This window comes from Malaclemys terrapin, chromosome 10 (assembly GCF_027887155.1).
Source record: "Malaclemys terrapin pileata isolate rMalTer1 chromosome 10, rMalTer1.hap1, whole genome shotgun sequence".
Classification (NCBI taxonomy): Eukaryota; Metazoa; Chordata; order Testudines; family Emydidae; genus Malaclemys; species Malaclemys terrapin.
This window is the reverse complement of record NC_071514.1, coordinates 70,815,374-70,839,571: the sequence shown is the minus strand read 5'-3', so window position 1 is coordinate 70,839,571 and position 24,198 is coordinate 70,815,374. Positions and strand designations below refer to the sequence as shown.

The window sequence follows — 24,198 nt, the reverse complement described above, 5'->3', positions numbered from 1 at the left end:
TCTTCTAAATATTATACGTTTTCAGGTGTGTATATGTCTAGACTATGCATATGTAACAGTATGCATTGGGATGTGCATTTGTGTGTGTATATTTGCACACTATACATGTGTAGCTAATTTATTCTATCTGAATTTATACTGCACTCATCAGTGCAGCATCTGCACATGTGTATATTCTGTGTGACGTGCAGGTCTGCATGAAGTACCTGTGTTTGTCACACGCTGATGTGTGTCTGTGAATAAGTGCGTGCGTATCAGTGCATGTGTTGTCCCTGTGTGTCGCTCACCCTGCATGTGTGTGTTGTGCGTTTGTGTATGTCAAGTGTCTGTGATGCCTTGCACATGGGTTCTGTGTGTGGGAATGGGCACGTCCCGTTCTACCTGGGTCACACCTGTGTATCTGTGTACTAGATGGGGGTATGTGTGTCACTCCACAAATGCCTGTGTGTTACACACGTGTAGCGTGTGTCCTGTCCCCCTGCCCATGTGCCTATGCGCCGGGGGCGACGACTTCCCTCTGGCGGGCACAGCGGGGCTCGGGCGAGCTCTAGCCGGGCGCGCGGGGAGGGGGCTCGGCCGGGGCGGGGCAGCCGCGGGTGGGAGGGGAGCTGTCAGCCCCGGCAGTACCGCAGCGGAGCTGTCAGCTCTGCCCAGAGCGCGCCGAGCCTCGCACAGTGCGCACTGCCGGGGCGGGCGCTGCTGCGCCCTGTGCACGCCGGGTCTCGGCGCTGGGCTCCACACCCCGTCCCGGGGCAGACATGGGACGTGCCTGCGGGCTGTGAAGGAGACAGTCCCCCGCCGCCCCGGGCCACCGACCGCCGGCGAGCGACCAGCGAACGAGCGAGTGAGTGAACGCGGGCAGCTCCCCGCCACGGCTCGCCTGGGGCAAGGAGGGCGAGCGAGCCTTGCACGGGGGCCGGGACCCGGAGGTGAGCTGGGGCGGGGAGCGAGAGAATCGGGGGCGAGCGAGCATTGGAAATGGGGCGGGGGGCGCGGGAACCGGGCGAGCCCTGGGGCGGGGGAACCGGGCGAGCCTTGGAAGCGGGGGGCGAGGGAACCGGGCGAGCCCTGGGGCGGGGGAACCGGGCGAGCCCTGGGGCGGGGGAACCGAGCGAGCCCTGGAAGCGGAGGGCGAGGGAACCGGGCGAGCCGTGGGGCTGCAGAGCGGGGAAAGCGGAGGGGTGAACGCTGAGGGAGGCAGCAGGGGCCGAAGGGACGGCGCACGGACTCGGGGGAGGAAGGCACAGACGGGGGCTGAGCAATGAGGCGTGGGGGGCAGCCAGAGGGACAGAGCAGCCCCTGCATGGTGGCGCATTCCCAATCCAGCCCTCCCTGGCCGGGGCAGCACAGCCCTGATCAGTCCTGCGCCCTCCCCGCTGGGCTCCTGGCTTGTTGGGTTGTGTGTTTGTCGGGGGCGGGGGGGTTAGGATATTTCAATCCTATTCGCATTCATTTGCAAAGGAAACACCCCCCGCGCCGTTGCAGCTCATTTCGCCGGGAGCTGCTGCTAATACCCAGGCTGCTTTCTGGGCTGTGCTTTATAGCCTCCGCCGCCTTGGGCGCGGGACACAAGTTGTCAGCGCGGGGGGGATGTTGGTGGAAGGCAAATCTCCCGCTCCGGCTGCCCAGCTCCAGTGCTCCCGCTCCTCACAGGAACGGGGGGGACTCACTAGGAGCTTCGTCCCCGGGATTGCGCCCCCCGGCGTAGGTAGGGGCGGCCGCTGTTCAGTGCAAAACAGCAGGGGACACAACGGAGCTACCCGGAGCCGGAGCAACGGAGGTCAGGAGCCTTGCTGGTGGGTTGCGGGAGCTGAGTCTTGGTAATGGGGGGGAACCACGATCCCGCGTCCTGCTGCAAGCGAGGGGCCCCAGTGCACCCGAGTCGGGGAGAACAGCTGGATTAGTGGGTGGGTTGGGGAGCCAGACAATCTGTCTCGCTCTCCACCCAGGGGTGCTGGAACAATGTGTATAGTGGGGGTGCAAAGAGACATTGAACCAAACTGCAAACCCTGTACATGATGGAAAGCCCCCCGCTATCCCTAGCTCAAGCATGGCTAGAGACATCGGAGCTGAAGGGCCCGGGGACCCAGGCTCGCTGGTGCTTGGTACAGTGGAGCCTTTGGGGGGTACGCTCAGGCTCCCCTTGTTTGGAGGTGCCTGAACCTCTGAATCAACCACTGTGTGTTGATTTAGCGTTTACACGGGAAGATATTTCACAAGCGAGCGGCTCGCCCCACCCGCAGCCCGGGTAGACCCCAAACACTCGTGATTGTAGGAGACAAACGCGACAGAACTGCAGCCCCTGCTTTCCTCTTCTGCGCCTCTGCAGCTCCGGCGGAATTAGCCTGGTGGCTGACAGCAGGCTGGAGATAGGACTACGAGGGGGATTAGGCTGGATATAGGACAGGGAGGGGGGCTGTGTGCAGCTCCGGGGGAGGCGGGGAAGGAGGCTGGAGCCTGAACTAGAGGGAAATAGTGCAAGAGTCTGTCACACTTGGGGTTGGGGGGACAAAGGAAAAGAGGCAGGAGCTAGGACAGAAAAAGCAGGCGGCTGCAGGCAGGATTAAGGGGAAACTGGTGAGCAGGCAGCTGCCTATAAGACTAGGAGGACTGGGCTGCTTGGCTCCTCTGTAGGGCTCTATTCCGCCTGTGACCCAAGCACTTTGGATGCCACACCAGAGCCAGAAAATCTTCCCGCTGCTCTGTGGCTTGCCTCCCGATGGGAGCTGGAGGATAATCATAAGGGATCTGGGTTGAATGGAGAAAAGCTCTTTGTTGGGCCATCCCCATCACTGCCTTTGTTAGGGCTCAGCAGTATTTGTTTGGACAGTGGGAGCTCTGCTCAACTGGTGCAGCTAAATGTATGGGAGCTGGTACCATGTGCATATTACAGTCTAGGGCAGTGGCTCTCAACCTTTCCAGACCACCTTTTCAGTACTTCCTTCAGGAGTCTGATTTGTCTTGTGTACCCCGCCCCCATATTTCACCTCACTTCAAAAATTACTTGCTTACAACATCAGACATAAAAACACACGTGTCACAGCAAATTACTGAAAAATGGCTTACTTTCTCATTTTTACTATATTATAAAATCAATTGGAATATAAATATTGCACTTACATTTCAGAGTATAGAGCAGTATAAACAAATCACTGTCTGTGAAATTTTAGTTTGTACTGACTTTACTAGTGCTTTTTATGTAGCCTGTTGTAAAACTAGGCGAATATCTAGATGAGATGATGTACCGCCTGGAAGACCTCTGCCTACCAGCAGAGGTACATATGCCCATGGTTGAGAACCACTGGCCTAGGGCAGGGGTTGGGTGATTTGTTGTCTAGTTAACAGAAAATTCTTATAAACATCATGCCCTTAAACAGCCAAATAGGGACAGGGACTTAGTACTTCTTTGAACCCTTTGTTTATACCTGATCTAATGTTTATCCCAAAGATAACAGGATTTCTTATGTCAAAGCACTTAGACTGTAAACATTTCTGCAATCTCTATTCCTGTATGCATGGTATTTTACATGTAAATTGGCTGTGATGTACTGTATTTGCATGTTGAAGGATTCTCCCCACTACATCAGAAGAAATTGCAATTAATCTTTTTGTAACAGAGTGGAGAGAGAGAGTCCATGATTTAAGTTCTTACATTAATAGGGACATTCCTAGAAGTAAAAGCCAGCAAGAGAAGTGATCAAGTGCATAATCACTTTAATGCAAAACCCAATGCTCCTTAGACCTTATAATTGCACGTATCTAGACATGGATGGATGACGTAAAGAACACGACTAAAAGGAATTCAGAACATCTAGAATATTAGAATGAATTTCAGTTATATTCAGCACTGCAAAGTATTTTTAAGATACAGCAATAGTTATTCTACATATCCCATTTGTGAATGGAGTCACAAATTCTATAGCAGCTGAGGTACTGAGCTCTAAAAAGCATTGTGTTATTGTGCAGAGTAAGACTAAATCACAGCCTCGTTTTTGCATACAACGCAGAGTCTCGTTATTAATTATTATTCTGGAAATACATCTCTTCAGCAGTCTGATCTCAGCTTAGCTGTTGCTACACTGTTATCAGTCCTGAAGCTTATTCCTGAGATCTGATAAGAGGACTGGGTACAAATCCTATGTTATGATTAATTTCTAACTCATAAGCATCTCTACACAATGCTTCATGGTGGTGGAAGCATTTTGTTTGTGGCAAGTATCCGTGACTAAAACTAATAGTGAGGAAATCAACTCATGTGTCATGGGGCACACTCACCTCTTGCAGGACCTCCTGCTGGCCATTCTGGGGATTAGCTCTGCCTGCTCATGCTCTCCCTCTGGTGATGACCTCTCAGTCTGCAGCCCTGCTCACTCCCAGATCTGCAGTCTCCCCTTCGTGGCTTGGCCCTCCAGCCAGGTCACTAAAGTCCTCCCCTTCCAGGGAAATCACAATCCTTCCAGACCAGCTGTCTGGCTGGCATCTCCAACATCCTGCACGACTTCCCAGTGGCTGGTAGAGAAACTAAGGCCCACTCTCTATACTGGATTCCAGCCCAGGGATCCTATAACAAGCAGGCACAGTCCCTGTGCAGTCCTATCCCTTGCTGCTGTTTCCTTGGGCTTCCTACATCCCTGGTTTCTACCCTCTCTGGGTTTGCCAGCCTCAGACTCCCTCCACTCAGGGGGTCACTGCAGTCTACTTCCCTACACACCCCTGTCTCCAGCCCCTTTACACTCCTCCCTCTTCCCAAGGAGTAACTGTCCTATTTCAGCAGCAGCCTTTCCCAGCAACAGCCACCTCTCTCTGCAGGCTGCTACCTGGCTGGATATAGGCCCTGCCTGTTCCTGAACAGGTAGATCTGTTCCTCTAGTTATGGCTTTCTTCTCCACCTCCTCTCGACTAGGTTAATTGGCCCATCTGGCCTCCATTTACCCCTTCCATCCTGTGCGGGGTGGACACCCCATCACACCATGTAAGACAGAACAGGATTGGTAGCTGTACCACTAATGCTTTTATATAGGACTCTTCTTCCTGTTCAAATTTAGACAAGTGGATGTTTTTACAAGGGTATCCTCACATATAAAATGCATTGATTTTTAGAAGTTTAAACAGTTTAATAATGATACATTAGATAACCATTTAATGTAGCAGAAAAACTTTATTCGGGTTGAGAAGTGTTGATTTTTAAAAAAGTTTTATTTTAAAAAAGTGCAGAGCACCAGTGTCTCTCTCTGTGAGCTAGATTGGCCAGATGCTCAGCTGAAGTCAGTGGAGCTGTGCAGATGTACATCAGCTAAGGATCTGGCTCAGCTACTTTAGCTGTGGAAGGTCAGCCTGACAGAAGCATTATTGTAAGATTCTTAAACGTGACAACTTTTGGAAGATAGCTTTTAGGCCTTCAGTCTCCTTTTAGTTGTTTATAATTGTGCTTTGTAATTGCTGGAGTGGCTTGGTGTCCACCATTCCTCCTGTGAATCATATACTGAGGCCAGACTCTACTCTCAGAGAAAAACAATAGAGTTAGTTTGGATGTGGGCTGGTGTAACTGAGATCAAAATTTGAGCCTGTATTTCTGGATATTCAAGCCACTCTGATTTTGTTTGCGTTGGGTTGCAGTTACTCTCTGAGAGGTATTGGAAATATAGTTTATTGAAGAGTCTAAAATATAGTGTACATATTTCTTTTTCAGGTGCCCAGGGTGCCATGCTGGGTTAGACTGATGGCATGAAATTTAATTTTGGGAAGACTCTGTTAAAAAGAATTCTATTATAGGTTTGCTTCTGTGCTATAACTGCCCCATTCAAAACTGTTTTTCCTCAGGCTACTCCAACTGTGTTGGATACTCTGACACTGCCTGTGTCTATATTGGATGTGTTTTTGAAATCTCCCAATATTGCATAATTACTGATGCAGTTCGCTCAGTGGTAGCAATGGTGGGAGCACTAATGTAGATAGTGCCTTTTTAAAAAAAAAAAAAACACCGTGGGCTCCTATAACCCTGCTCAGAGCAGGTCTACACTGGTGGTAGTGCAAGAGTGGAAGATTTCCCTCTAAAAGTCCAGTGTAGACAAGGCCTCTGAGTCTGCCCACTACTGCATGGTTGTAACACAGGTTGGTTTGGTTTATCCAGTGTGGACATGGTTTTTGCTCCTTCCAAAACAACCCTCTTGCCAAAAAAAGTGTTTTAGACTTCCCATATGGACCCATTTAAACTACAAAAGAAAACAGGCTAGGATTCTGCCATGTCCCTATGCTATAACATGAATTTTTCTTGTCTGGCAGAACTCTGTAACAGTGTCAGGGACAACATTTTAGCTGTGGTTTCAGACTGACTATGAAATGCAGTTAAGGTCCATTCTACACGTCAAATTGTAACCAAGTTAGGGGCCAAGTGTGTTGTAAACAGGTTAAATCAGGGGTTCTCAAATGAGGGGTCAGGACCCCTTAGGGGGTCGTGAGGTTATTACAGCGAGCTGTCAGCCTCCACCTCAAACCCCACTTTGCCTCCAGCATTTATAATGATGTTAAATATATAAAAAAGTGTTTTTAATTTACGGGGGGGGGGGGGGTCACACTCGGTGGCTTGCTATGTGAAAGGCATCACCAGTACACAAGTGTGAGAACTACTGGGTTGAATTGCATGATTGTGCTTACAGGAGAGACAAGTCCTTTGGCTAGAACCATGTTTGGGAGTGCTTTTAGACACTGTTACAAGACCCAGTGTAGACAGGACCAATGATATGACTCAATAATGCCATACACTAATGCACAACTACAAAATGGAGAATAACTGGTTAGGCAGTAGTACTGCTGAAATGGATCTGGAGGTTATAGTGGATCACAAATTGAACATGAGCCAACAATGTGATTCATTTGCAAAAAACAGGCAAATATTCTGGGGTGCATTAACAAGTGTTATATGTAAGACACAGGAGATAATTGTCCCATTCTACTTGGCATTGGTGAGGCCTCAGCTGGAGTATTGTGCCAATTTTTGGGTGCTACACTTTAGGAAAGATGTGGACTAATTGGAAAGACTCCAGAGGAGAGCAACAAAAATGATAAAATGTTTAGAAAACCTGACCTATGAGGAAAACTTCAAAAAACTGGGCACGTTTAGTCTTGTGAAAAGAAGACTGAATGGCGGACGTGATAAGTCTTCAAATATGTTAAGGACTTACAAAGAGGACAGTGATCAGTTGGTCTCCATATCCACTGAAGACAGGACAAGAAATAATCAACTTAATCTGCAGCAAGGGAGATTTAGGCTAGATATTAGGAAATGCTTTCTAACTAGGATAGCTAAAGCCTGGAATAGGCTTCCAAAAGAGGTTGTGGAATTGGTCATTGGAGGCTTTTGAGAACCAGTTAGACAAACATCTGTCAGGAATGATGTTAGGAGTACTTGGTCCTGGCTCAGCTTAGGGGGCTGGACTAGATGACCTCTCCAGATCCCTTCTAATCCTACATTTCTATGATGCTACCATACTGAAACTTGACATGAAAAAAAACTCCCAGGAGCAATCCCAAACGTTTCCCTAGTTGCTGTTGTAGATATTATGGAGCTTTCTAAAGAGAAGAAATAAATATCTCCAAATTACAGTACACAGCTCTCCCAAAAGTCACTACTTGAAAAAACTCCCAGTAGAGTTTGATGAGACTGGCTTTTTCTGAGTTTGATTTTGCTGGAGGCTTCCCTCTCCAAAGAAACCTACCCCTTCCTGTATGGGAGATAAGAATATCCAAATAGGAACAGGAAATAAATGATGGACTGACAATATGACTGATTACCCATGGAGCACAATCTCCATGGAAACAGACTGTCCTAGAATAGCTCAATCACATGAGGATTACATGACATGAATAAAGTAGCCAGAACTGGAATATATCTCAGAATTGGAGGTACTTGTATTTAATTCATTACCCTCAGGTCTTTGGAGAGCAACTAATCAACAACGCTAGAATTGAAACCAGTTTAGTATATTTCTATTCTAATTTGGATGCAGTGAGATAATGCAAATTTAAAGTGATCTTAATTTAAAGGGCAGTTTCTCATATTTTTTCCAAACCCAGCAGACTTTAACGTAGAGTGAAATCTGAACGACGATCCACACGATCCCATTGCTTGAATTTAGTTCCTGTGGTTTCCAATATTGCACTGAATCCTTTAAAAGTGGACTTGCTCACTTCATTGTAAATGGGAGTTGAGGGGGCTCAGCACTTCTCAGAATCAGGCCCTTTAAGAATTGTGTCTCAAAACATGTTAACCAAGTGACTATGACTTTTGGCTTCTGGTAAAGTTAATTACAGTAGTATGTTTTCTGTGTTTCACTCTTTATTCATTATTCCACATGAATCTTCAATTACACCCTGGATTGTAAAAAGAACGAGGAGTACTTGTGGCACCTTAGAGACTAACAAATTTATTAGAGCATAAGCTTTCGTGGACTACAGCCACATTATGCTCTAATAAATTTGTTAGTCTCTAAGGTGCCACAAGTACTCCGGTTCTTTTTGCGGATACAGACTAACACGGCTGCTACTCTGAACCCAGGATTGTATTAATGCCTCCTCAACTGTAGATATGGAAGCCTCTGATTTGCTATTGATCTATTTTCAAATCCTGATTGGTAACCCTGCCTTTGATACTTATGCCTGCTGAATTTAAACTTGTAATTAAGTGGTTTTTTAGTTCTATTTTTCAACAGAGTGCGGTGAACCCCAAAATGTGTTTCTTTCTCACTCTTGTACCACTGAGGACATGATCATTAAACACATGTACATTTCTAGACTGTGATTCAAGACTACTCAGCAACTTAGAGTAGTCAATGTGCTATCACAATTGTTCAGGGACTGAGCCTACATCTCTCAAATGGAGTTGTATCTGGCCTACATTTGTTAGTGCCAGCTATTCACCTTCCAACATGGCTTGCTTCTAGAAGCATGGTTTGAGACTAAACTGAATTCTCAAGACCAACAGGGTACACTGGCACTAATGGATTATAGGCATGCAATACCCCACAGTGTCTGTAAAGATTTCCTCCCTGCACTGTATTTCATTCTCTGCAGTATGAGTTTAGTAGTGTTCTTTGCCGGGTGCGTTTGGATATTTAGAAAAGCCCAACCAGATGCCTGATCCAGCAAACTTACCCCTGTGAGTAGTGCTTACTCATGTGAATAGTCCCATTGAAGTCAATGAGACTTTATTGTACGGATTGCTCATGTGTGTAAGGGATTGTAAGACTGTACTTCAGAATAGGTCCCTTTTTGATTAATTCCATTTTCAGACTCCAGTGAATGTATTCAGTATAACAACTGTTCAATTTAAAAGTAAACCTAGTTTATTGGAGACTAAATTCCCCTTGGTAAGGACTTGACTGGTCAAATGAATGGGATAGGGGACTCAAACATTATAAAAAACAAACTCTTTCTACTCTTTCTATCAATCAATTAAAAAAAAAAAAAACATATAGTTTGGTTGAAAAATAATCATTAGCCCTGGTGGTGTTTCAATACATCATTACTCAAGTTAAGCCCATTTGTGTGATAACAGCAGGTTAGAAACGCATCACAGAATGATGGAGGTAACCTGTTATTCCAATGAGCATGTCAAGATAGTTGTACACTTTGTTTTGTTTGTCCAAATCATATTACTTAATTGTAACCACATTACTGTTTCAAATTAATTTTTTACATTAAGTATTTCTTATTTATAGTACAGATGAATAGAAAAAGCATTGTGCTTCTGTATTAGTATATTTACTCTCCTGGTAAATGAAATAGAAAATGTTGTTCAAAATCTTTGATCTTAGCAGAGACCTAAAATGGACATTGTTAATGACACAGGGTAGTGGAACGAACGTTAATTTTTAAAACTGCTTGATATGTCCACACTTACAGCTTTGATCATTACAGTAGCATAATATAAACAGAGAAATCACAGCTCTTACCTTTAGTAATCACACACTGTTGTAGTCTGATAATATAAATAGTTATTGCAGTAGTAGAATTAAAAAAATATAACTTTGATCATTATGTTCAATTTGATAACACTTTATAGTTACATTAGTCCTTGTCCAAGTCATGTCAACTTATTTTCAGGTTTTCAATGAGCTGTATTTCTGATCTGCAAAGTATCTGTACAAATTTACCAGTTTGGGGCTGTTTGCCTGATTCTTAGGAAATCTGTCTTTATCAATAGCTTCTTTTTTCCCTTGATGTACATGTTCAATATGCCACATGGTGATATGCTGGTGCACAAGTAATGTAATAGCTTACATTTATGTAGTGCTTTTATATCAAAGGATCTCAAAATACTATGGGCTTATCCTTCAAATGCTTGGTCATGTGAATAGCCCTTATCACATTAATAATGCCACTGAAATCAATAGGGCTATTCCTGTGAGGGAATCAGGCTTCATATATGATCCATATTGGACACATTTTACCCAGCCATTGAAGTATGGCCATCACTGGGATGGAATGCATGTTTTAAAAGTGACATATAAAGACTTTTTAAAAGCAATTCTTTTGCTTTAAGAAGGCATGAAAATGAAGACCACTATTTCTCTAAAACTGCAGGGAGAATTTAGGGAGGCAGCATATAACTAAAGGGAATTAGTCAGAAACCTTTGGTTTTGCTGCTGCATTTGCGTATAATATGACTGGATATGTTGTCTTCCTAGAGAATTTAAAATTGTTTACTTTGAGGATGCAGAGACCATGATGTTCCATTTTTGTTGTTTCTCTTTTTGGGTGGCTTTATATTTGCTAAGAACAATGACTCATTCTTTGTTCAGTTGATTAACAATGCTGCATGTGTGCAATGTACTTCTGCCACAGATAACTTTTGTAGTTAAGCATTCCCTGCAGTAAATGCAGAAGATCTCAGGATGGGAAGGCAGGGGAAGGAATACTGTGTGAAGAGATGCAAACTGAGCAGAATGAAATTTTAACGCAACACAGACAAACATGGGGAAAAAAAGTATTTTGTTTTAAATGCAAACTTTATGTTCCTTGTATAAACAGTAACGATAGAGCAAACGACTGGATCTGATTTTACCTTAGACCCCCTCTGAAATGGGGGTAATTCCATGGAAGGTAACGGTCTTACACAGGTGTAAAATCAGTGGCCTGATTCTGGTGTCACTTATATTGATATTGAAATCAGCCCTGTGTTTATTTAACAGGCAGTTTAATTTATACACATTTCATTCTCATCTTCTCTATTACATTTGATTACTAAATAAACACAGGTACTTTATCATTCATTGCTTCATAAATAATTTGTTTAGGCAATAATAAAGGTTGTATTTGAGGTTGAATCCAAGTCCTGCATTTGGAAATGTCTTTACATTATGTAAAAACAAAAGGGAATCATTTTAAATTCTGAATCCAACAGGACAACAATAGCTTTTATGGCTTAGGGAAGCAGGTGAAGCTGAAAATCCAGTGCAAATAAAAGTAAACGTGTTCCTTGACATGAACAATTGGAACAAACTACTTCCCATAGTGTGCAAGCTATGCTTCCAGTTAAAATGAGATCTCGAAAGGTACTGTATAGTAAATGATGTTTTCTAAGGAACAGCTTAAGCACAGTCAGCTAAAATAAACAATTATTTTGTCACTTTATCTTATTGTCTCAGACAGAAAAATGAAAACCCACCCAGCCATTGTTTTCCTCCTCCTCTTCGTCATCAGTTATGGCTCTTCTGAAAACTCAAGTACGTCCAGAGGGTGTGGACTGGATCTTCTTCCCCAGTATATTTATCTGTGTGACCTGGATGCCATTTGGGGAATAGTAGTGGAGGCAGTTGCTGGAGCAGGAGTGCTGACGACATTGCTGTTGATGCTGATTTTGCTAGTGAGGTTGCCATTCATCAAGGACAAAGAGAAGAAGAGCTCATTGGGAATGCATTTCCTCTTTCTCTTTGGGACACTAGGACTGTTTGGGCTGACTTTTGCATTCATCATACAGGAAGATGAAACAGTATGTTCCACTCGAAGGTTTCTGTGGGGCGTTATCTTTGCGTTGTGCTTCTCCTGTTTGCTAGCTCAAGCCTGGAGATTACGTAGACTAGTTCGACATGGTAAAAGTCCATCTGGCTGGCACCTAGCTGGCATGGCAATCTGTCTTATGCTGGTCCAGGTCATTATTGCAACGGAGTGGCTAATACTGACAGTTGTGAGAGATAAGAAGCTGGCCTGCAATTATGAGCCAGTGGATTTTGTTATGGCTTTGATTTATATTATGTTCTTGATGATGGTTACCATGGGAGTCTCTCTGTTCACCCTGTGTGGAAAGTTTAAGAAGTGGAAGAAAAATGGAGGATGCCTCATTATAACGATTTTTTTCTCGATTCTAATTTGGGTAGCTTGGATAACGATGTATCTGTTTGGCAATACTGAACTGAGGAAAAAAGACAAATGGAATGACCCCACTCTTGCCATTGCACTGGTGTCCAGTGGTTGGGTGTTCGTTATTTTTCACGCTATCCCAGAAGTTCATTGCATCATTCTTCCATCACAGCAAGAAAACACACCCAATTATTTTGATACTTCGCAACCAAGAATGCGTGAAACTGCTTTTGAGGAAGATATACAACTTCCTCGGAGCTACATGGAAAACAAAGCCTTTTCAATGGATGAACATAATGCAGGTAAGATTTTACTGTATAAAGGACCCAATACTGTCTTATAGTAAGAGAAGAAAATGTATACATTTGCTCAAAGATATTTGTTCTAGTGTATTTGGTTTGTGATAGAGCTCATTCAAAATGCCAATCCCTCCCCCTCCCCCCCCCACAGTTTGTTTTTTTCACGATTTCCCATGAAACAAATATTTTGAGGTGTTTCAAAAACTGTAAACCGAAAAATTCCAGAAATGTGTGTGTGGTTTTTTTGTTTGTTATTTTAATGGTGGCCTTTGTTTGAAATAAATTATTTTAGTTTTTAAGGAAGATTAAAATGAAAGGCAAATATTCTGTTTTCATTTGGAAAGAAAAAGGCCACTTTCTGCTGAAAAAAATTTCAGTAGAAAATCTGTAATTAGCTCTAATTGTAAAGATTAAGATACAAATAAAATATTTCCCTAATAATATGACCTGAAGTTCACAAGAGAAAATTGAATTTATTCATGCTTCTTGCTTACTCAGCCTGAATTTTTTCTCATTTATACCATTGTAAAAAAGTAGTAACTCTGTTGAGATCAAAAAACTTTCTTTGCTCGTGTCAAAAACACATGATTAGCAAGGGCTGAGTGCATGGAGTGCTCAGCATTCTTGGGCCACAAAATAACTGATCATACATTAAATGTATACCTTCTTTCACAGAAATGGGTCCCAAAGTTCTTTTCTGAGACTACATAAATAATGTGCCTGGTGCTTTACAAACAAGTATAAAGACAAAGGCTCTGTCCTGCAATGTTTACATTCTGGATAGAAAATACGTAGACAAAGGATGAAAAGCAACTGAATGGATGCTCTACAAACTGTACTCGCGATGTATGAAGGAGTTGCTTTGTTTGTCACAAAGTGCAACTGGGGTGAAATATGGCAACTGTGTAACATGAACACCACCACTAATGCAACATTTTAGATGAGAGGAAATGAAGAATAATAGATCCAATTGAAATCACAGTGAAATTGGCCTTAACTGACTGTTCAAGGGGCCAGCAAAAGTTGGTTGTCTAGCAGAGACAATCACTAGCTAAAACCGGAACAACATTCTAGTGGAAAGGACACAGGGATACTTATCTGTTAGTCTCAAAGGTGTCACAGGACCCTCTGTTGCTTTTTACAGATTCAGACTAACACGGCTACCCCTCTGATAAGGGATACTTATGTGGCTGCTTATGGCAGAGAGCTGCCTGATGGAGGTCCTTAGCGCAGTTTTCGTTCTAGCTGGGTAAGAAGTGGGTTGTATATTTTTAAGGAACCAGCAGCAGAAAGCATCATCGCTGTTCTTAGGTTTCCCTATTGTTAAAGCCACTAAGCATTTTGGACCGGATTCCCACCCTCCACCCCCCTCAGCCCATTTTATACTGGGGTAACTAGAATTACTTCAGTGGAGTTGTTAGAGACTAATGTAGACATAAAAGAACACAGAATTGGGCTGTTTTAAATAGATTATGCTATTACTGTATTATGATTCTCTAAACAAAAGCCCACTGTTGTAATGATTGATTTGTCTCTGATATTTACATGGTGAGGATTTGTAAACTTTTTTAAATCTTCCAAATATATATACTTTTAAAATGGGCCCTTTATCTCTGTTTAGAGATTCTAATGTAGCTCAGCCAAGCTGATCCTTATTTCTAAATAGTTTTTTATTGTTATCCATGCTTGATATTTTTTAATGGAGATTGTTGCAATCTGCTTTGGACTATGTGTTTCCTTAGTAAAATAGTTATATGCGTCATTTTCCCCCCCTAGAATCATTAAATGGCATTATTTACTATAGCCTAAGTTGCACAGTGGTGTTTTAAAATTTGGCATTGTATTTGCAATACAATCTTGTTAGGGAGGTAACTAGATTTTCCCATCTGATATCTCTGGTATTAGTTGTTATGATGAAAAACAAATGTTTATTTGTGCCCTGTGGAGGTAAAGCTATGTCTTCACTAGAAACATAGTAGCTGCATTGCTTCAGTGTAGACACTCACTACAGTGAGGGGAGGGGTGACAGCTATCCTTTTTAGTGTAGGCCTGGCCTAAGGGTCACCTTGGAAGAGTATCTTGCATACATGTGTGTTGTGAGAATGTTGGTAAAATACTTAGAATTTACACAAAACAGACAATGTTGATGAACTCCCAACACTTCCAGCAAGTGAAACGTATGGGAACTGAGCTATTTCTATAAGGCACACAGGATTTGGTTCTTACCCAAGTTTCCCAGACAATTTTAGGTTTTTAATCTACAACTTGCTTATTGTTTTTAAAGTTTCTCCTCTATTATGTTAAAGACATACAGATTGAATGATTAGACAAATTCACAAAGCAAACTGTAAATGTTATAGTAATTTAGGAATTACTTGCAGTAATAGGTTTTTAAAAAAAATTCAGCCAGCAACATGAAATTTAATTTGACATTTTCTTGTTAAGATTTGCAAATAGATATGTGAATTACACCTCTACCCCGATATAACATGACCCAATATAACATGAATTCGGATATAACGCGGTAAAACAGCGCTCTGGGGGGAAGAGGGGCTGCGCGCTCCGGCGGATCAAAGCAAGTTCGATATAACGCGGTTTCACCTATAACGCGGTAAGATTTTTTTGGCTCCCAAGGACAGCGTTCTATCGGGGTAGAGGTGTATATAGGCAGTAAAATAGATTCAATTTCAAATGGTACACTGTAATCATCTGAAACAATTTCTTAGTGCATAGTTAATGCCAGTGTAACCATTTATGCTAAAACATTGAGAGGAGGCCAATTTATATATTAAAAAAGATGTATTACTGATCGTGAGATGGACATGTTTAAATATTGACCTGTGAGTAACATAATAATACATAGTATTTAAATAGTGCTTTTCATCCATCCTTTTTAAAGTACTTTCCAGAGGAGGTAAGCATCATTAAAAACTAAATTTCACATGTGTGTGTTTGCAGGGCCAGGGCCTAAAATTATGTGTAATAAACTATTGTATGGTAAAAGATCAATAGTGATCTTCATCTCTGTGCACAACTCCTATTGATAGGAGTAGCAGTAGTAGGGTGACCAGACAGCAAGTGTGAAAAATCGGGACGGGGGTAGGGGGGTGGGGTAATAGGAACCTATATAAGAAAAAGGCCCAAAAATCAGGACTGTCCCCATAAAATGACATCTGGTCACCCTAAGCAGTAGACTGAGGGCAGTATATAGCTCTATGAATTATGATCAATTTTAAGCCTTGCTGTACACATGGGGTGAAATTCTAGCTCCAGCGAAGTCAATGGCAAAACTCCCATTGACTTCACTGGGGCCAGGATCTTATCCACTGACTCTAGAATTGTAACGTGAAATAAATGTAAGAGAGAAATTCTAGTTCATGAGTGGCTGAAACAGGCATGTTTTGATCTACAACCTCATACCTATCAATAATAATATTGAGGTGTAGAACAACTGTAATGACACAGTTTGCATATACAAATGAAGGCATATTGTCTGGCTGCAGCTGAGTTCAGTGAAGCCTATTGTTCACCTCTGAACTAATCAGATAGCATATGCAAATCTCTGCTGCCTGACTGGCTCAGAGGTAAATAGCCACACCTCTTAACTTCATCTCTCATTTAACATGTAAATATTAAAAGAAGAAAAATGATGCATTAAAATTCATGACTGTCATAACGGATAGACTCCCAGATATTACTGATATAAACAGCATTTTATCTTTTGCTTCAAGACATCTTCATGATCAACCTATTAAAAAGCAATATTTGTGTAATATTTCTAGTTTCTCAAAGTAACTATAGGAGATATTTGGAAAATCATTATGCACTAAGCATTCTGAAATAATGCTCAGGGGGTTGTGTTCACTGGCTCAAACAATATTTTGCATGTCTTTTTTCTGAATATGAAAAGATGCAGAAATGTTGTTTTACTTTACTGCTTAGTGCATGCAGAGTGAAGGATACCTGATGGGAAATACTAATGAAAAACACATTAGCAGTTAGAATTTATCTCCAGTTATTTCTTCTTTTCCTGTGCCAAGCAGTTTCTTCAATTTAAAAGTAAACTCAAAGATGCAACACAAAATGTATAAATATAATGACAGAGGCAGAATAAAACTGAGGGACAAAATCATGGCTTTAAGTCAATGGCAAAACTACCTCTGACTTCAGCGGAATCCGGATTTCACCCTAGATCACTCTTGTAATTTTTAAAAATATGTATTATTCTGACACATGAAAAGATGGGTTTAATTTGTTTGCATGAGAATAAAAATGTCTCTTGTTCTAAACACAGCTTTAAGAACGGCAGGATTTCGCAATGGCAGCTTGGGAAGCCGACCTAGTGCTCCCTTTAGAAGCAATGTTTATCAGCCAACTGAGATGGCAGTTGTGCTAAATGGTGGGACTGTAAGTATAAAAATGTGATAATGTACGAGTCTTGGGTATATAGTGGGGAATGTGCAACCGCTACTTATTGAATGAACTTCTGAGGTTAGACTGCTTGTTCATATGAAAGAAAACACTATAAATGAAATCTCTAGCAGCGAGTATGCATGTAATGCTTCCATTTCCCTTTTGAGATTATTCAATTAAAAAAAATTTGGACTTCTTTACTTGGCTATTCAGTTTAGATTGAATGAACCAAGTTTTCTGCTGACTATCTATATCCAGTACCTCCTTTGGACGAATGTAACAAAGTGATAGTCTGATTTCTGCAAGTTACACTTTTGGTTACAGTCCAGTATATTCTTTGGCATAAGAATCTTTGCTGCGAGATAGCCGATATCACAATTTCACTTTCCTTGTAAAATCTATATTTTTCACTATATGGTGAACACCAATTGAGGTGTACTACCCTTGGAAAGAAATATATAAGAGGGGCAGGTAAAATATCTTGGCTAATGTGAATTAATTTTCCTCTCAAACAATGGTTTGGCATGCTACTATTCGATAGATATACTGTTATTCAAGGTAATTGCAAGAATGGCTTAGAGATCTGATGCCAAACAGCCTCTCTAAATTTCATTCCCATGGTGTGTATAATTTGCACTTGAGGAATTGCCTATAGCTTTCTCCTCTCGTTACAAAAAGGAGAATTTTCATTCCCCCATTTTCATCCGTACCTACATGCTTCTTAAAAACTTACTCATGGGCTGGTAAGTTGGGTTTTCATTATTTTAAATCATGAGCTGATTCCATAACTCAACCTGCACATTAAAAAGCCCACAAGGAAGCTGATCTGACTGAAGGTTTTTTTTGTTAAGTAAGTAGAGTTTGAATTTATTATAGGGAACAAGAGTTATTAGATCTCAGGATTTTCCTTTCCTGGGTAGTACATTGAGTGATATATCATTCAAAAGTGATGTAAATACACTCATTCCTTGCTCTCAGAATAACTTACAGGGCCCATAATGAGCACCATACTTTTAGGTGCCAGCATTAATCCATCCCTATATTCCCTTACACCAGAATAAGGAGCTCAGGGAAGAGGCAGGTTAAGGATGAAGTGTTAGAGAGATTTTCTGGGGGTAGGCACAAAGCTTGTTCCTGGAGAATAATTGCACATACAGTAGTTAAAGATGATTACCTTAGACAGTAAAGCAAAATAGACTAATATATACATATTCATCCCTTTTTCTTGTGGTGAGGTACATGCATTGTACAAACTGAAGATAAGCTTTGTTGTACCTTTTTGTTGTAGAACTGATAATGCTATTACTACTAGACATGTAATGTAGCATATGTTAACACTGTTTTCTGAATAGTCTGGAACTCTTAGTTATGGGTTTATTATCCTTATTTCCAGATACCAACTGCTCCACCAAGTTACACTGGAAGACACCTCTGGTGAAAGGCTAGAGGTTCTAGAGATAAGAATCGTTGTTACAAATGTTATTCCTTGGCAGTGTCTTTCTAAGGGAGGAATCAATAATACCACAACAAAGCAGCCAGACATCCAGGAGCTTTGGAATCCTTGAGAGGATTTTATGTAAATGTGAATACTGTTAAACTGATGAGCTAAATCACAGAAACAAAAAAACTCTGCAAAATTCAGGATGAATTTAATTTAAAATAGAAATAGGCACACTTTGAAATGGAAGAGAGGACACTGTGCATTCTTAAATGTGAGATATAATCTGTCTGTAACTAGTGTGCGAGGCAAGCCTGATTTTGGTTGGTTTCCAGCTGTTTGCAAAAAAACAACCTCCTCTCCCGCCCGAACTCTCCCTTACCAATTTAATCCATGCTGCCATAAGAGATTGCCACTACAGTGTGAAAGTATGCAGGGTTTCTTCCTACTTTATTTTTTTCTCTCTTCATTTCAAGTGTTGTGAAGTGTCTTGGTTGATCCATTATCCATCTCTATGTGAATGTCATTTAGGGTCAAGCATCATCAGTCTGTGGCAACTAAATTACCATTTCTCAACAATGAGACGTGATCCACTTAAGGGGGGGGAAAGTATTCGATTCGGTTGTGGTGAAAGGAAATGACTGTGTATGCTTCATGCAACTTTGTCAAGCAACATTTGTGAAGAGTGAAGGTAGAGGCAGATCACCTCAGCAATGTAGAATCAGACACTGCAGTTCAAGATGCCCTGTTGATGCAGTCTCACTCCAGCGTACAAACAGAACCACGTGTTCTCAAACCCTTGAATTTTTTTTACATATGTACACTTGGGGGCACTAAGTCAAATTATGGAGGGACAAGTTTCAGCAAAGGCTCTTAGCTGAGGAGAGAATGTAGCTTGGGGTTGCCAAAAGGAGTCCCATAGGATGATGGATTAAAGGAAACCTACTGTATTACACAGAACTCGGTTTGTGTTCTGATGGCTGATCCTGTAAGGTGCCAAGCAAAAACTCAAGGGGATGGGAAGGTATCAATCACCTTCCAGGAGGAGCTTGGTAACTTGCGGGATTGGACCCTCTCTTCCTACTGTTGGAACTGGTGCCGAAACCCCTGCTCATGGGAGTAGCCCTATTGACTGCAATTGTTTGTGCATCTTAATGTATGTGTGTCTTTTAATGCATAGGTAGTAGAGTCTCCACTCTGGAGGTTCAGGGTTTTTTGTGTTTTGGAGTTGGGATAAGGTAGATTCTTTACCAAGGCTTATCTAGGCTATGTAACAAGTTCTTACTGCCCATTATTCTTGCCATGGTTTTCGTTACTTTAAAGCGAATCATTCCTTTATTATTTAGCATTTAATACATATCAAACCTATGAAAGCATCATTGTATCCTCATTGTTTGGTCAACATTACTCCTAGCTTTCCTAGATACTAAAAGCAATTGTTTTTACATGAGGGTGTGGGTTACGTATAAGGGTAAAAATTTTGCATATGTTGTAATAAATATATATATATATTCTATTTTCAAATGAAAAATAAAATTATAATATACAAAGAAAACTGAATAGCTCAGTAGCTTCACAGAAGGATACTATTTGCTGCATACTGCAAAAAGAAAAATAAGCTGTTTATTTTTTTAAAAGGCTCCCTGTTTCTTCATGTACCTCATTTCTACAGTAAACAGACCTAATCCTGTAGTCTTGTACTCACATGAGTAGATCCCATTGACATCAATAGGTCTACTCACAGGTGTAAGGGCTGCAGGATCAGGCCCTAAGCATTACACACAAGATATATTTTGCCATTCTTGCCATGATCACCTTATAGGGTTTTATTTCTAACAGCCCTTCTGGTTCAGGAACCATACTTTTCTGTCATGCATGATTAAAGGAACATGTTAGATCCATGTCTGATGTTCCCAACAGAGGCAAAGTGGAAGCATGTGCTTGCTTTTAAGAGAAAAAAATGGTTTTAGTCTCTTGTTTAGGTAACTAGATTGTCTAAGAAACTGAGTAGACTAGAGGTGGATATTGCATGCTATCCAGTAATCTAGAAGTACCTCTAGCTGTTAAAGTTGTGATCAGATAAAATGATATTTTTGATAATTAATGGTTACTATCCCAGAAACTGCATAATTTGGAGTAATATAAAACCTAGTGGTGATGTGTGTCTGCAAAAGTTTCATTTTAAACCGTCAATTTAAAAAACGTAAAATTCTCTGAAAAGGTCTTTATTGTAAAAATGTATAAGATGACCATGGCATAAATGGGAGGGCAGCTTTCTTTTAAAATATTTATCATGCTACAGCTGAGAAGTATACATTCAGTACTATACGCATTTTATAGATCTTGGATAAATTCTTTCCAGGATAGTTATTTTGTAAACATTTACATGGTGTTCAGTTTTCTAGATGGGAATGGATTAACAAAGTAAGGGCCTAGTCCTGCTCCAAAGGAAGTCAGTAGGAGTTTTGAGGCCCTAAGCGCGGACCAGGCCAGATCCTGCAAACCTTTGCTCACATAATTAGTCTAGGGTTGACAACCCTCCAGGATTGGCCTGGAGTCTCCCGGAATTGGCATCAATCTCCAGGTGATTATTGAAAGCAATCCAGGAGATTTTAACAAAATGACATCACATCATGGGGGTGGGGGGAGAGGGGGGAAAGAGGGAAATCTCCCGGAATAGCTTCAGAGTTGGCAACCCTAAATTAGGCTTTGTCTACACTACCAAGTTTTGTTGACAAAACTTATGTCGACACTCAAAAGTCGACAAAACAAAAGTCGCCAAAGGATGTTCACACTTGCTCCGTCGACAGATCATGTCCACATTGTGGGCACCATCATCGACAGTGCGAGCAATGCACAGTGTTGTGGAAAGGTGGAACTGATTGCTGCACATCATGGGAAGATTCCCTCTGAGTTCTCCCTCAGCGGCCGGGAGCAGCATCATGAGTAGCTCTGTGAGCTCTCCATGCTGAGGAATGTCAAAGCAGTGCAGCAGTCTGCCTGCCCCAGTGTTCCTAGTGCAGGGCAGAACAGGCGTATTCCAATGATTTGCTCTTTGTTCCCCACAGGGAGCAGCACACTTCCCGCAACTTGGAAAGGGAAGGGGCGCATACTTGCAGGGCAGCAGAGTTCAAAACACTGAGCAGAGCGATCAGGGCAGGCATTGTGGGATACTGGCGGAAGCCAGTTCTGCTGACAAAACAAACAGCACTTTCTACACTGGCTCTTTGACAATAAAGGAAGGGGAAAAGAAAAAACAAACAATCTCTTGTAGGGGTGGAAGGTTTTTGTCACCGAAACCAGGTGTTTTTCCCGAAAAAAAAGTCGCATTGCAGTGTGTACACTCTCTGTTTTGTTGCCAAAAGGCACTTTTTGGCGACAAAACTTGGTAGTGTAGACAAAGCCTCAGTTCCATTGAGTGGTCATGTGAGTTAGGACTGTTCACATTAGTAATAGCATGCAGGATTGGGTCTGCAATTTGGAGTGGCGGAGGTGTGTTAACTGATTAGAAGAAGTTCATTCATTTTCCAACTTCACACAACTAGAATAAGCAACTTATTTTTGCCATTTGATAGTCTAATGCCAAATGCTCCAAATAACGTGTGACTGAAGGCACCTTTGTGTTAATTTATTTTTATTAATGTAAACAAGTTGTTTACTTCTGCCTTTTAGAATGTAGAGCATCTGTGATCAAAGTACTACGTAACTGTAAACACAAATCTTTCAGGATTGTTATAATTAGCTTTTTATACTATAAAAGCTACTATGTTGTCCCTTTTAAAATTAATAATGGTTATTTCCTTCTGGCTCTTACCTATACAGAAAAATGAAATCCTAAAACATTTTAAAACTTTGTTACAGAAAACATTTCTGTAGGAAGTGGCTTCTATTCAATGGCTAGAAAGTAGTTCACAGCCATACATTAAGACCCAGTCCCAACTGCAGTGGGAGTTGAGGGTGCTTACCACCTCCTAGGAGAAGTATAGCACCTTACAGGATGGGAGCCCTAAGTGCACACAGTTGTTTCTATAAATAAGGTAGATGTCAACTGTTGCAGAGCTAGCTAGTTTGTATTTCGTATCAGACAGGTATCATGGTTGGCTATGTTTGAGTTTGATGCCTTGGGTCTAACCAAAGGTTGTGCAAAAGGGAGCACTGTAACTTTTATAATTAAACAATTGGACTATTCTACCAGCTTACAAGATTACCCAGCAGGTGCTTTTTATTAATTGAGGAGAGCTAATGCTCATTTTTGATAGATAATATATATTTATTAAATGTATTAATGTGTGTTTTATAACGTACCCTTTTTTCCGCTGGTTGTTGCATACTGATATCTTAAGTACACCTCTGAAGGATTTTCAAGACAATCAATGTGTACCATAATGACTGTATATAAGTATACAAAATTAAAAAGGTTGTAAAGCATGGGCAAATGTTTTATTTTCAAAATGCTGTTCTTAACAAAAAAATAAAGGCATTACTATTTACTTACAAGGTTTGTGGTAACTTGGAGTTATAGTTTACCTTAATCTTTAAATACCCCATAGCCTATTGATATTAGAGACAGAATTAGCCTGTGGAGTATCCCACCAAGTTGGTGACATTAGGTGAAATGGTACCAATATTAGTTTTGACTATACATCTTATCAAGCACCATTTAAGTCAGAGATTTGTCAGAGTTAAATTTGTCAACTCTGTAAATAGCTTTTCTAAATGTGACATTCAATCTGGTGCAAAAGGCCCACCGATGACGTATCCACTAGGGAAACTAAATAGATAGTGGGGCAAACTGAGGCCCTTAAGGGCCTGCATGCCCATTGCCTTGCACTTTCTGTAGTTACCTATACCTATGCAAAAATGGGCCTAAATTGCTACCATTTTGCTCTAATCATACTCTCTTGGCACAGACAAGAGACAACACAAGGCCCTCAGACTGTTTTTAAGGAGTGTTGAGCAACCATAGCTCTCGCTGACTTCAGCTGGAGTTGTGGATGCACAGCATATCTGATAGTTTGGGCCCTTGGGGTAGATTCTTAGCTGGTGTAAATTATTATAGCTCCACTGAAGCCAAGGGAGCTATGCCCATTTACAGTAGCTGAGAATCTGCCCTTTCATTTTACACCCAGATCTTGTATGGACAGAACTGCCATTTATTTCAATGGGAGTTTTCTATCTAGCTGGAAACTTTTGCCTGAGTGTTTAGGATGGGGCATGAAACCTTTGGCTAAACTCAGCTCTTGTTATAAGTGGGCACAATTCCACTGATTTCATAGTGTTTACTTATGCCAGGGCTGAATTTTTGCCCATGATGTGCTGAATGACTGTAGAACCAGGTCCTTATGTGGCCCATCTTGCTTTAATATGTGAAGTGTTGTACATCAAGTATGTAACTCTAGGAGAATTTCCAAATCAGATAACCAACCATACAAGAAACTCAGTCCATGAGCTCTGTATTTTGCGGTGTTGGTGAAACAAACAAAATCGGAACTCCAGAACGATCTGGTGTAGGTTCTTCTGAGTCTAATTTGCTTCCCACTGCAACCATATAAAAACAAAAATATTAAATGTTTAACTTTCTGCAACACACACAGGAACGGAAGTCATTTCTACATTTCTATTGTAAGCACACTGCCTGCATCCTAAACGAGTAACCAAACAATCATCATTTTTAGAAATGCATAGCATCTT

General features: G+C 41.5%; 2 protein-coding genes across 5 annotated transcripts in view; one reads left to right on the top strand and one right to left on the bottom strand.

Annotated features, from left to right (window-relative positions):
* The first annotated feature begins 666 nt into the window (after positions 1–666).
* On the top strand, positions 667–23,004 carry GPRC5B (G protein-coupled receptor class C group 5 member B). Of its 3 annotated transcripts, none has more exons than XM_054042539.1 (4): positions 667–844; positions 11,646–12,659; positions 16,951–17,063; positions 18,463–23,004. In XM_054042539.1, the coding sequence occupies exons 2-4, from the start codon at positions 11,654–11,656 to the stop codon at positions 18,505–18,507; spliced, it is 1,164 nt and encodes a 387-aa protein (XP_053898514.1). In that variant the 5' UTR covers positions 667–844; positions 11,646–11,653; the 3' UTR covers positions 18,508–23,004. The 3 variants fall into 3 exon arrangements, with proteins under 3 accessions (XP_053898514.1, XP_053898513.1, XP_053898512.1); XM_054042538.1 differs by having other exon boundaries at positions 667–929; XM_054042537.1 differs by lacking the exon at positions 667–844 and adding an exon at positions 1,620–1,796.
* The window catches only part of IQCK (IQ motif containing K), a 92,733-nt gene continuing 88,643 nt past the window's right edge, over positions 20,109–24,198 (bottom strand). For both annotated transcript variants that reach the window (XM_054042541.1, XM_054042542.1), the window contains one exon: positions 20,109–24,045. In XM_054042541.1, the coding sequence (XP_053898516.1) occupies positions 23,945–24,045 (101 nt within the window). In that variant the 3' untranslated portion in view covers positions 20,109–23,944. The remainder of the gene's footprint in view (positions 24,046–24,198) is intronic.

Coding starts and splice junctions, on each gene's coding strand:
- GPRC5B (XM_054042539.1), top strand. CDS start 11,654: ATGAAAACCCACCCAGCCATTGTTTTCCTCCTCCTCTTCGTCATCAGT. Junction 12,660..16,950: donor AATGGATGAACATAATGCAG/GTAAGATTTTAC, acceptor TTCTAAACACAG/CTTTAAGAACGGCAGGATTT. Junction 17,064..18,462: donor TTGTGCTAAATGGTGGGACT/GTAAGTATAAAA, acceptor CCTTATTTCCAG/ATACCAACTGCTCCACCAAG.